This window comes from Chiloscyllium plagiosum, chromosome 24, assembly GCF_004010195.1.
Source record: "Chiloscyllium plagiosum isolate BGI_BamShark_2017 chromosome 24, ASM401019v2, whole genome shotgun sequence".
Lineage (NCBI taxonomy): Eukaryota > Metazoa > Chordata > Chondrichthyes > Orectolobiformes > Hemiscylliidae > Chiloscyllium > Chiloscyllium plagiosum.
In genome coordinates, this window is record NC_057733.1 from 17,860,992 (window position 1) to 17,875,445 (window position 14,454).

Here is a 14,454-nt window from a genome sequence, read left to right on the forward strand (position 1 = left end):
GAGCCTGCATGTGAAAACCTCTTGTTTAAAAATTCGATTTCACAATGGTTAGACCCTAAGACCGAAGCAACGAAAGTAAATACAAAAAAATTCTTGCTCTGTAAACTTTTTAATGTAATACTGCACTGAGTAGTGCAGGGAAGAGGGGGACAAAATCCTTTCTGCTGAATTGAGAATCAGCAGGGCTCTTTAAACACATCCAGATGACTGTCCCAGCAGGAATTCCGTGCTCATTATCACCTTCCTGGCCTGTTGGTGTTGCTAGTAACCAGTTCCTGGGGTAGGCCCACATCACTAGTAAGCCCCACTTCATTTGAAAACTGGTTAGATTGTTCCATTGGAAATATTTCCACCACGTAATCTGTCTCACAAGCTCTAAATCTTTGCCAGTTATAGTGTATAGCAACTTGAAGACAACTGCAGATGTAAAGTTGCTATTACATTGATGTTATGGTAAGATGCCTAAAGTGTTACATGAACCAATCTGGTGACCAATGAAAACAGCAAAATCAAATGGCAAGTAGCACTGTGTCAATCATTCACAAAATTCCTTTGCAGGTGACATTCCCTGGTTCCAGCTACACCAGCACCATCTTGTATTTTAAAGGTGTAGCCTGAGAAAAAAAAAATGGTATGTTCTTTTCTGTAATGGGCTCACAATCTACTTCTGAGCAAATGAATTAGATTAGATTTCCTACAGCGAGGAAACAGGCCCTTCGGCCCAACAAATCCACACTGACCATCCGAAGAGTAACCCACCCAGACCCAATTCCCTCTGACTAATGCACCTAACACTACGGGCAATTTAGCGTGGCCAATTCACCTGATCTGCACATCTTTGGACTGTGGGAGGAAACCGGAGCACTTGGAGGAAACCCACGCAGACACGGGGAGAATGTACAATTGCTTTTGAAATACAATCGTTGTTGCAATGTATGTCAACACCAGTCTAATATCCCCTCTGGAGAGCACAGAATTCAATTCTTGTGGACTGACAGAGATCACAACCAACTTTGAGTCTGATTGTCAGTTAATACTGCACAATTATTCCCAGGAGACAACTTTAGATGCAAATATGTCTAATCAAATAAACATCAATGATATCCTGTCCACTTTCCCATAGCATTAATTGGACAGTGTAACCAGTACTTCAGAACGACTAATAATAAAAGCATATTTTCTGCAAAATTAATTGCATACTTACCGCATCGAGGAAACAAAGGAACCTCCCAAAACTCTGTACAATGGCCTGATTCTTGGCAAAACCCACTGAAATACAGAAACAAGTTTTTCCTTTTTAAGAACAAATCTCAAAGACTTCAACACACAATTTGTGATCCTCATGGACCAGAGTGAAACAAAATCCATCATAACTTCAAATATTATTTCAGGATAACTCTTAATTTGCAGTGGTTCAATATTACCTTAGGCTGACAATGCATTACCACCTTAAAACACAATCTGTTTTGTGTATTATCTCGATATAATATATGAAATATGATGTCTGTTAACATCATATGACCTACACCAAGCGCCCACATGCACTGCACATGCTTTAGCAACATGAACAGAAATTAACAGTAGCATTTCTGATCCTGTACAAATGCCAGCTATAAATATTCACGGTTTCATAGAATTTTGTAATGTAGCACCAAGAGTTATTTGATACGATCTCAGACAATAGGTGGAATAAGCACATGCAGTTCTAAATGAGAACAGAAATAGATTTGTTCGATTATGCCCTTTTCATATTTTTGATGCCCCCTTCATTCTTTTCCTCCCCAGAATATAGTTGGAGTTTGGTCCATCTCAACACAATAATATAGCTCAACCAAATGGCCAGTGTGATCCCAGACAGTGCATAATAGCAGGCTTGTTCACGTGCAGACATTATTGCCAACATTACCCAATGCTGTCCATGTGTGCGCATTTTCCAAAAAAGGAATCACAATGGGATTCATCAGCAACACTCCTGGTTAATTTGTTTTTCCCCTGCCTCCAATCATGATATTAAATCTGCTACACTTACCAACAGTACAGACCAAGTCAGGAAACTGGGTATAGATTTAGCAATAAACCTGGGGTGGCACAGTGGTTAGCACTGCTGCCTCACAGCGCCAGAGACCCGGGTTCAATTCCCGACTCAGGCGACTGACTGTGTGGAGTTTACACATTCTCCCCGTGTCTGCATGGGTTTCCTCCGGGTGCTCCGGTTTCCTCCCACAGTCCAAAGATGTGCAGGTCAGGTGAATTGGCCATGCTAAATTGCCCGTAGTGTTAGGTAAAGGGGTAAATGTACGGGAATGGGTGGGTTACGCTTCGGCGGGTCGGTACGGACTTGTTGGGCCGAAGGGCCTGTTTCCACACTGTAAGTAATCTAATCTAATCTTCCTGGTCTAAAAGAGTCTTTACTAATTCAGCACTGAACACAAAGTGAAGTCTCAATGGTTGATAAAGGAATCTGAGCCAGATCTTTAAGGAACAGAACATATTGAACTATTAGGAACTGTTTTATTGCAGAAAGACATTTATCCAACAAATGAACGAGAATTACTTTACTAGATAAAAAGAATTCAAAACATCTCAGATTCCAAATTCCTTCCCTTCTTTTCCTGTTATTTAAGTGGAACAAGAATACTTCACATAAATTTTCATAAAATCTTGTGCTTTCAATATCAGAGTTTGAGATCAAATGAAATTCAGTTCCCATGCAAACTATTTTACTAAGTAAAGAGGTTCCCACAATGCAGTAGGTGTTGGTGTAACCAGAGGATTGGATCCAACTATGCTGGGCAGACAATCAATGCTTGTACCAACAGGGCAACTTCCCCTCAGTCTATTCAAAATGTCCATTCCCCATGATTGCCAGTCCAAATTTTCTACAATGATGCCAGTATTAATCACTGTATTCACTTCCTAGTCAAAGCAGGGGGGTACCAAATTAAACAAACACCATCAGGGATTCCACATTAACGCATTCAACACCAAATCAAAGACGCAAACTGGACAAACAGATGTACTTTATAAACTATATTAAAAGGGCTTTCTTTTTAGGCTTCTCTTTAATTCCATATTGTAGTGTTTGATATCAAAAACCTTGGAAAGAAAATGTGTGTAAACTCTGGCAGCAAAACCATTCATAACTTGTGCATTGCACTTTAACTTGGAAGGCAGTCAATCCTGGTGTCACATGATCCAAAATCACTTCAGTACAAATCATATGATTCAACTGCAGGAGCCAACAAAGTATCACCATCACCATGGCACTGGAGTTCTCTATCCATTCTTTTGGCAGGAGAGGCTTTTCTCTTCTATATGAGTTTTCTGGGAGATGCTCGTCAAGAAGTGGATTTTCTTATGTGTGCTTTGTAAATTCAGCTTGCAGCACATTTTAAGTTTCACATAGAGGTCAGTACAGACACTGAATTGAAAACAGCAGTAGTAGCTATTTATTTTTAATAAGGGGAATCAGCACTGACATTCTTATAGGTAAAGGTAAAATGTCTGTACCCTACTGGGCCATAGGACTGCTCTCCTGTTAGAGAGACTAGTGCTGGTTGAACCTGAGGGTCATCATGCCTCCAGTGAGGGGTGAAGTTAAGGAGAGTCCTGTGTGGTAACCTACACTGTTGACATCGTACTCCATCGCAAACCAACCATCCAACCAACTGAACTACACGCTTATACATCCAGCTCTACAGCCTAACAGTGTGTCTTGTGAATCACTGCCCGATATTGGGCATTTTTGATGCATGGACAATTATCACGTCTTTCACCTACATGGCTTAATCATTGATCGAGGAATTCATTGTTAGTTACTGATTAATAGCTGGATGGAAACTCATCTTTATTACAGTTATTAGTAGTCAACTCTACTTCACGCACAATGTCTCAAGTAATAGGTCTCCATTAACCTAATTGACTGATGCTTTAAGGCCATGGGATACTTGATTTCCCTAATTTTGTATCATCTGCAAACTCTGATTGGGTGTTGTCAAATGATTAACAAACATGTAGATAGTCAAAATCCATATGGGATTCCTCGTTCACTGTCACCCAACATGCCAGCTGGGATTACTCCATTTCTTCTCTTGCTAAAACAGTTTTCCATCAAATTTGTCACTTTAGTCCGACTTTAGAGAACTTTCATCTTGGTTGCAGCGGCACCCACTAAAACAGAGGAAACCCTGCAAAATGCTTCTGACAGCTCTGATTTGCAGTCCCAAAAAATATTCCCAACACAGCGATACATTTACAATGTCATTGCAAAAAAGTAATATGTTAACTGACGATCCAGAAGAATAAGAATGTGAAGTTCTCATACTGCATACTGTAATGCAGTTTCTGCAAGTTTGTATCAAGCTTCTGCTATGTGACATAGGAAAGGATTTATTTGATGTGTAGTCGTAGCCTTTCCACTTGCTTCATATTGTTGTTCACCTTTTGGTGGGAGGGCTGATTCATTATTTTATAATCAGAGATTCACTGTTATTTATTCCTTTTATCGATCTTGTTGTGCTGACAATTCAGCAGATCATGTCACAATATCCCACTGTCTTAAAATGCAGTGTTTAACTGTTTGCGGGATGTGTTCACCGAGTACTTATAAAGTTCAAAAGATTCACCGGTAAACAAACGAAAAATAAATGCAAAGTGCAGCATCGCATTTCTCTCATAAGCCTAGGAACAGGTTTTATTGCTTGATAACTGCTGGGGTATCAAGTGTGAATTGTGAAATGATAAGCACCAACTGTGAACAGTATTCTCACTAACATGACATTTTCACACCTAGCAGTTTCTGAGGAAACTTTACTCAATTCCAGTCATACACTAGAATTGACACCAGTTATGTAAAGGTCAGTTTTTTTAAAAATCCCACAGGTCCCTCTCCTGCTTTAATGTTTTCATCACTGAAGTTTTTTTCCCCCAGTGCTTAAGAAACAGTTTCATATTTTGAAAAGGATTTCTTAGAAATGTATAATGAATGGGTATTTTGGAACTACACAGTCTGTGTAACATTTTCCTTTCACAGAACATTTAAGTACACTTGTCTGATTGCATAATTTACATTTAATGCGATCGCTATTATTTCCAGTGCAATATTTTACCTGCTTTTTCTGCGCATATTTATTGCAATTAATTCCGATGTAAATGATAAGTTTCTTCTTGAGACTGGTTCCTAAAGAATGTCGCACTCAGCAACAAGCCATTCAGTCTGACAAGGCCTAAGCCTATGTTAATACTTGAACAAACTTCTCACCTTCTTTCATTAAACCTACACACATATCTTTCTATTCCTTTCTCGCCTCGTGTTTCTCTAGCTTTCTCCGAAAAGCATCTGTGCTATTCACTCTGCCAGCTCCTTGTGTTCTCAACTTCTTCCTGAACTTTCTGTTGGATTTGTTAATGTTTATCTAATAATTTCAGTCTCTAGCTCTGGTCTGGCCTACAAACATAAGCATGATTTGGAGATGCCGGTGTTAGACTGCAGTGTACAAAGTTAAAAATCACACAACACCAGGTTATAGTCCAACAGGTTCATTTGGAAGCTCTAGCTTTCAGAGCAATAGACAATAGACAATAGACAATAGGTGCAGGAGTAGGCCATTCAGCCCTTCGAGCTTGCACCGCCATGCAATATAATCATGGCTGATCATTCCTAATCAGTATCCTGTTCCTGCCTTATCTCCATAACCCTTGATTCCACTATCTTTGAGAGCTCTATCCAACTCCTTCTTAAATGAATCCAGAGAGTGGGCCTCCACTGCCCTCTGGGGCAGAGCATTCCACACAGCCACCACTCTCTGGGTGAACAAGTTTCTCCTGAGCTCTGTCCTAAATGGTCTACCCCGTATTTTTACAATACCCCAATCCTCTCGCTATGAAGGCCAGCACGTCATTAGCATTCCTCGCTGCCTGCTGACCCCGCATACCACCCTTCAGTGACTGTTCCACTATGAAGCCCAGGTCTCATAGCACGTCACCTTTTCCTAAACTGCTACCATTTAGAGAATAGTCTGCCTTCCTGTTTTTGCCACCAAAGTGGATAACCCCACATTGATCCACATTATATTGCATTTGCCCACTCAGCCTGTCTGTCCAAGTCACCCTGCAGCCTCTTAGCATCCTCCTCCCAGCACACACTGCCACCCCGCTCAGTGTCACCTGCACATTTGGAGACATTGCATTCAATTCCTACATCCAAATCATTAATGTATCTTGTGAACAGCTGGGGTCCCAGCACTGAACCCTGCGGTAACCCGCTCGTCACTGCCAGCCACTCTGAAAAGGACCCCTTTTATTCCAACTCTCTGCTTCCTGTCTGCCAACCAGTTCTCTATCCATGTCAATACATGACCTCGATACCGTGAGCTTTAATGTTACTAACCTCTTGTATGGGACCCTACCCAAAAGCCTTTGGAAAGTGCAGATACACAGCATTCACTGGTTCCCCCTTGTCCACTCTACTGGTCACATCCTCAAAAGATTCTAGAAGGTTGATCAAACATGATTTCCTTTTAGTGAATCCATGTTGACGAGGACCGATTCTGTTTCCGTTTTCCAAATACTCAGTTATTACATCCTTAATAATTGACTGCAGCATTTTCCCCACCCCCGATGCCAGGCTAACCGGCCTATAATTCCCGATTTTCTCTCTCCCTCCTTTTTTTAAAGGGCTTTCCCACCACTGAGATCAGACTAACTGGTCTATAATTACCTGCTTTCTCTCGCCCACCTTTCTTAAAAAGTGGTATAACATTAGCCACCCTCCAATCCTCAGGAACCGACCCCGAATCTATTGAACTCTGGAAAATAATCACCAACGCATCCACGATTTCCCGAGCCACCTCCTTCAGTACCCTGGGATGCAGACCATCAGGCCCCTTATCAACCTTCAGACCTAACAGCCTCTCCAACACCAAATCCTGGCAAATATAAATTCCCTTAAGTTCAGGTCCTTCAGCTACTGTTACCTCAGGGAGATTGCTTGTGTCTTCCCAAGTCAACACAGATCTGAAGTACCCATTTAATTCCTCTGCCATTTCTTTGTTTCTAGTAATATATTCCCCTGTTTCTGTCTTCAAGGGCCCAATTTTTGTCCTAACCATTTTTTTGCCTTGCACATACCTAAAAAAGCTTTTACTATCCTCCTTCAACCAGCTGATGAAGGAGCAGCACTCCGAAAGCTAGTGCTTCCAAATAAACCTTTTGGACTGTAACCTGGTGTTGTGTAAAATATAAACACATTCTTTATATCCAACCCATCAAGTGTTTTCATAACCTTAAAGATGCCATATCTAAACAGCATTGCACTGGGAACAGTTATCTGGATTTCAGTGCTCCAAATGGTAACAATATAATCTATACTGTCTCTGAATCAAAACTCTGTATCCAAAACCATTGGAACACCTGGATTGAGCAACTGTAAGAATAATCAAACAGGGAGGAAACTCCCTCAGATTTTCAGTAATTTTACAAATCACAAACTCCATCTTCCCTCCCATTGCTTAGACAAAACCGGACTTGGAATCCTTTTCTGATGTAGTTCTGAACGTTAATCCCCTTATCATATCATGTGCATATTTCCCATCCAGCATTGTTCAACTGTACCTCAGCACGAGCTCCTCCGACATTGGTATATATTTCCATGATTTTATCAACTCTTGACTTAATTACTCAAATAACTTCCTTGGTCTTCTCTCATCCTTCCACAAGCTCTGCTTGTCCAAGATACCGTTGCCTGTGATCAGGTCCCTGACTAAATCCGAATCACCCACCACTCAGATCCTCAGTGACTTACACTGCCTGTCCATCCCCAACATATTAAGTGGAAACATCTTGTGTTTTTTATGAATCCCAACTTGAACATGTTCTCATTGCACTTTCTGAAAATTGCCCTCTGAAACCGCTGAGCTTTTGTTCAACTGCCTCTCTATTACAGAGGTGGTGATGCTGGATGTCTTAAAATACAGAAAGGTGGATAAATCCCTAGGACCTGATCAGGTGTACTCTAGAACTCTGTGGGAAGCTAGGGAACTGATTGCTGGGCCCCTTGTTGAGATATTTGGATCATCGATAGTCAGGACTGAGGTGTTGGAAGACTGGAGGTTGGCTAATGCGGTGCCACTATTTAAGAAAGGTGGTAATGAAAAGCCAGAGAACTATAGACCGGTGAGCCTGACATTGGTGGTGGCCAAGTTGTTGGAAGGAATCCTGAGGGACAGGACTTACATGCATTTGGAAAGACAAAGACTGATTAGGGATAGTCAGCATAGCTGTGTTCTTGGGAAATCATGTAACTTGATTGGTAACTTGATTGAGTTTTTTTTAAAAAGTAGCAAAGAGGATTGATGAGGCTAGAGCGATGAACGTGATCTATATGGACTTGAGTAAGGCGTTCAACAAGGTTCCTCATGGTAGACTGGTTAGCAAGGTTAGATCACAATGGAATACAGGGGCAATTAGCCATTTGGATACAGAAGTGGCTCAAAGGTAGAAGACAGAAGGTGGTGGTGGAGGGTTGCTTTTTGACCAAAGATGTGCCACAAGCATCGGTGCTGGGTCCACTGCTTTTCTTATTTACATAAATGATTTGGATGTGATCATAGGAGGTATAGTTAGTAGGTTAGTAAGTTAGCAGTTAGCAGATGATACCAAAATTTGAAGTGTAGTATACAGTAAAGAAGGTTATCTCAGAGTACAACAGGATTTTCAACAGATGGGCCAATGGGCCGAGGAGTGGCAGATGGGATTTAATTTAGATAAATGTGAGGTGCTGCACTTTAAAAAGGCAACTCAGTGCAGGACTTACACACTTAATGGTAAGGTTCTGGGGTGTGTTACTGAACAAAGAGACCTTGGAGTGCAGGTTCATAGTTCCTTGAAAATGGAGTCACAGGAAGACAGGATAGTGAAGAAGGCATTTAGTATATTTTCCTTCATTGGTCAGAGCATTGAGTACAGGAGTTAGAAGGTCATGTTGTGACTGTAACGGACATTGGTTAGGCAACTTTTGGAATATTGTGTGCAATTCTAGTCTACCTGCTTTCGGAAGGATGTTGTGAAACTTGAAAGGGTTCGGAAAAGATTTACAAGGATGCTGCCAGAGTTGGAGGATTTGAGCTACAGGGAGAGGCTGAATCAGTTGGGGCTGTTTTACTTGGAGCGTCGAAGGCTGAAGGGTGACTTTCTAGAGGTTTACAAAATCACGAGGGGCAAGGAAAGCGTAAATAGACGAGGTATTTTCCCTGGGTTGGGGGAGTCCAGAACTAAAGTTTAGGGTGAGAGGGGAAAGATCTAAAAGGGACTTAAGAGGTAACTTTTTTCACGCAGAGGGTGATGTGTGTACTGAATGAACTGTCAGAGGAAGTGGTGGAGGCTGGTACAATTACAATATTTTGAAAGGTATCTGGATGAGTATAACAAGGGTTTAGAGGGATATGGGCCAAGTGCTGGCAAATTAGATTAATTTAGGATATCTGGTCTGCATGGACAAGTTGGACCGAAGGGTCTGTTTCTGTGCTTTATATATGTCTAGGACCTCGCTTTATCCACCAGTGATGACAATCTTCTGAATGGCTTATTAAAGATCTAGGCTAAAACTGTTTACCTCTTCACTTTGCTCTTTCAAAAAACTTCCAAAGGTGGTACAAAGCTCAGAGAACAGCTGTGAGAAACTTCATTAACCTCCCCTTTGGCGAAGCACTACTGCATTAAGTGTTACTTAGGACTTAATAGGGCAACAACAGGTCCTTCCTCTGGGATACAGTAGCCATTTTCCTTTTCTAACTCTGGATGACTCACAAAATCCAACTAAAACTCTCTCTCAAATGATATCAAACGTTTACTTTCAAAGATCTAGCCTCCCCTGTTCAGCTCAAAGGTCTTCCTGCTTTTTCCTTGGTCCTCACGTATTTGTCAGAACTCAAGCTGAGAATGCCCCAACAAATGATCACCACTCAGCTGAACAACAGTACAGCACAGCTGCAGACCCTACCACCCACCAAGCGTGTGCCAACCCATGATACCTTTGTAAACTAAAAGCCTTTGCCTTTATATGGTCCATATCCCTCTACACCCTACCTATTCATGCCTCTTAAATGTTGCTCTTGTATCCATTTCTCCTACTTACTCTGGCAGCGCATTCCACTCACTTACCACCCGCTGTGTGGAAACCTTGCCTCTCACATTTCCTTTAAAATTTCCCTCTTTTACCTTATGTTCCCTAGTAATTGACATTTCTACCTTGGGAAAAAGACTCTGGCTATCCATTTGATCCATCCCTTTCAAAGTTTTGTGCACTTTTATCAGTTTGCCCCTCAGTCTCTGACATTCAAACAAAAGCAAACCAAGTTGTCTAATCTCTCTTCATAACTAATACCCTCCAAACCAGACAACATTCTGGTAAACTGCTTCTGTATCCTTTCCAAAGCCTTTCCATCCTTCTAGTAATGTGGCAGTCAGAACTGTACACAATATTCCAAATGTGGCCGAACTAAAGTCCGACACAGCTGCAACATGACTTGCCAGTTTTTATACACTGTGCCCTGACCAATGAAGGCAAGCATGCCATACACATTCTTGACCACCTGATCATTGTGTTGCCACTTTCAGGGAACTGTACACCTAGATTCCCCCTTTATGTTAGTGCTTCTAAGCATTCTGCCATTTACATATATTTCCCTCCTGCAAATTGCATCATCTTGCATATGAATGGATTAAAATCCATCTGCCAATTCCCTGCCCACATCTCCAGCCTATCAATATCCCGCTGTATTTTCTGACAATCTTTCTCACTATCCACAACTTCCCCAGTCTTTGTGTCATCCGCAAACTTACTAATCAGACTACCTACATTATCCACCAACTTATTTATATATATTGCAAACAACAGGAGTCACAGCACTGATCCCTGCAAATGCCACTATTCACATACCTCCAATCAGGAAAACACCCTTCTAACACTCGTCTCTGTCTTCTACAACTAAGCCAGTTCTGTATCCATCTTACCAGCTCACCAAGGATTCACAAGACGTTATATGCCATGAGGGATCTTGTCAAAGGCCTTGCTAAAATCCATGTTGACAACATCCACCACCCTGCCCTCACTCACCTTTGTCACTTTCTCAAAAATCTCAATCAAGTTTGTGAGACACCATCTCCCCCTCCCCCTCCATGAAGCCATACTGCTTATCGCTAATAAGTCTATATTTTTTCCAAATATGAGTAAATCTTGTCCTAAGAATCTTCTCCAATAATCTCCCTCCTACTGCTATAAGGCTCACCAGTCTGTAATTTCAGAGATTATCCCTGTTGCCCTTCTTAAACAAGCGAACAACATTGGCTATTCTCCAATCCTCTGGGAACTGTCCTATGACTAAAAAGATACAAAGATTTCACACAAGGCCCCAACAATTTTCTCACCTGCCTCCCTCAGCATGCTGGGATAGATCGCATTAGATCTTGATGACAGGTCTATCTTGACGCTTTTTAAAATACCTAACACTCCTCCTTTTTTATATTGATATGCCCTTTGAATATCAACATACCCATCTTGAAACTCATCATCCATAACGTCCTTCTCTGTTGTGAATATTGGTGCGAAGTATTCATCAAGGATCTTATCTTCTTCCTCTGGCTCCATACCTCAGTTCCCTCTTTTGTCCTTAAGTGGACCTTCCCTTTCTCTAACTATCCTTTTGCTCCTTATATATATGGAATAATGCCTTGGGATTTTTCTTCATCTTGTTTGCCAAGGACATTTCCTGGTCCCTTTTAGCCCTGCTAACTCCTTCCAAGGGTTGTTTCCTGCTTTCTTTATATTCTTTGAGGGCTGTGTCTGTCTTCAGTTTCCTAAACCTTACACCTCTTTTTTTGTTTTCAACTAAACTCAATTTCTGTTGTCAATTAAAGTTCCCGAATCTAACCAACCTTATCCTTCATTTCAACAGGAACATGTTGGTCCTGAATGATAACCATCTGGCCTTTAAGTATTCCCACATGCCAGATGTGAATTTACCCTCAAACAGTTGCCCCCCATTTAGATTCACCAGTTCCTGCCTAACATTGCCATAGTTAGCCTTCCCCCAGTATTATGGTCACTGTTCCCAAAATGGTTGCCCTGGCCTGGTTAATACCAGGTCTAGAATGGCCCCTTCTCGAGTTGGACTGTTTACATGGACTCAAGAATCCCTCCTGGACACACCTAACAAATTCCCCCTAGTCCAAGCCCCTGGCTGATGTTCCGGTGACGTTACAATCTACAGCAGAGGAAACAAAAAGGATTATATCACAAATTATCAAAATTAAACACTCGTGAACTATAGCTTACCTCCTTTTGGGTGTGGAGACTCGTGTCCACCAATCACAACATGTACACCTCTATCTTCCAGTTTGGTCGCCCATTTTCTAATAATTTTCATAGAGTCATCCTGCAAAAAATAAATAAAGCATAACCAGAGGACACAAGTATGATATTTTCTGGTCTGACAATATCTGTGAATTTTACATGAGAACATTTGTTTTGCACGTATTTGTACCACATACCATTCAATCCATCTTGAAGCAAAGTAGACTGGTTAAACATTTGGTTCAGGAATGCTGCTTAACGGGCAAATGTTACATTGGATGCATTTCCCTGGACTGGAAACATGTGGAATTTGGACTTTTTAATTTGAAGTGCACTATTAGAAGTTGTACTTCCAAATCACCATTATAGTTTCCATAAGCTTTGGAAACACCAACAAACTGCTTTGATCTCTGAAGGCGACCTGCCATAACTTGACATGCTAGATATGAAGTTCCATGACCAAATGTGGGGCTCAAACATTGTGCCCGACTACTAGAAGCAGATAGCCTGAAACCTGAAATTACAGCAACTCACCCCTTATGAAATAGTGAACACCACAGTTCTGATTTAAGAAAACCACATATAAAAATGGTTATGGGTAATCCAAGGTGGAGAACAGGAAAAACATTGTGGCTGTAAGAGCTGTTCCTTTTTTGAGGTATTTTAGGTGTTGGAGGTATTTTCCTCAAATTCCACAAGCAGTAATTACTGTTTTATAAGCTGTTGCATTGTTTTGGAACTTTGGGGAGAAAATATCAAAACAACAGCCGTTAGAGAGAAAGAGAGAGACCTACACTGCTGTCTGACATAGCAGTGCATCTGCACAGCTACTGCCTTTGCTGTTTGCGTTCAAGTATCAGAGTGTGTCTAAGAAAAACTAACAAACAGCAAAATTTACATCCTTGGAGGAACTGGTGTGGGAGATCTCACAGCACAGGAACAGATAAGTGCATGGTTTTTAAGTGTAACCTTGTTGTCATTTTTAATAATGAGTAGAGTGGGTTCTTTTTGGTTATATGTTATATTGAGATCTGTCTGTTGATTAAAATTTAAAAATATAAAATATCTGTACAGAGGTACCTTGATTCTCCGAAGGACACGGGCGGGAGTATTTCGTTCGGTTAATCGAATTCTGGATAACCGAATGCCGGATAACATAGTTTAGCAGAGCATCGGGAACCAAGACTGGCTCGAACGTAATGAGGCGTATGTCAGTTTCCAAGCGATCGATTGTGAGAGGCGACTCTCTAGTCAGAACCACAGACAGACGTTTCTGTAGCCGACACTGACAAAGCAGAATGTTATGTTGTTTCCCTGGTGCCAGGAACAAGGATATTGCAGAGAGGGTGCAGAATATTCTCAAAGGGGAGTGGGACCTGCAGGAGGTTGTTCTACACATTGGAACTAATGACATAGGAATGAAAAAGGATAAGATTCTGAAGGGAGAATATAGGAATTTAGGCAGGATTTTTAAAAAGGAGGTCCTCAAGAGTAGTAATATCTGCATTACTTCCATTGCTATGAGCTAGTGAGGGTAGGAATAGGAGGATTGAGCAGATGAATACATGGGCAAGGAGCTGGTGCAGAGGGTTCATATTTTTGGACCATTGGAATCTCTGCTGGGGTAGAAGTAATCCCTCTGAGAAGGACAGATTGCACCCGAATTGGAAGGGGAGCAATACACTGGTGGGAAGATTTGTGAGAGCTGCTTGGGAGAATTTAAGTAAGGTTGGGAGTGGGTGGGTGAGTGACCCAGAGAGATGGTGAGTTGGGAAAAGGATCAAGTCAAACAGTCAGGGCAGGCAGAGACAAAGTAGTTAACCAAGTAAATTACACTGCATTTATTTCAATGCAAGAGGCCGAACAGGGAAGGCAAATGAACACAGAGCATGGTTAGGAACATGGAACTGTGATGTCATAGCAATTACTGAGATGTGACTTAGGGATGGAGGACTGGCAGCTTAACGTTCCAAGATACAAATGCTATAAGAAGGATAGAAAGGGGGGGGCAAGTGAAGGGAGGGAATGACATTTTTGATAAGGGATAACATTACGGCTATACTTAGGGAGAATATTCCTGGGAATATGTCAGGGCAAGTTATTTG

The 14,454-nt window shown here is 41.4% G+C and overlaps 1 protein-coding gene across 1 annotated transcript in view; it reads right to left on the reverse strand.

Annotated features, from left to right (window-relative positions):
- Positions 1-14,454, reverse strand: part of b3gntl1 (UDP-GlcNAc:betaGal beta-1,3-N-acetylglucosaminyltransferase-like 1) — a 328,308-nt gene that overhangs the window by 298,795 nt on the left and 15,059 nt on the right. Inside the window, exons 3-4 of the mRNA XM_043714488.1 lie at positions 12,332-12,431; positions 1,205-1,269 (exon numbers count right to left, since the gene is read on the reverse strand). Of these exons, the coding sequence (XP_043570423.1) occupies positions 1,205-1,269; positions 12,332-12,431 (165 nt within the window). The remainder of the gene's footprint in view (positions 1-1,204; positions 1,270-12,331; positions 12,432-14,454) is intronic.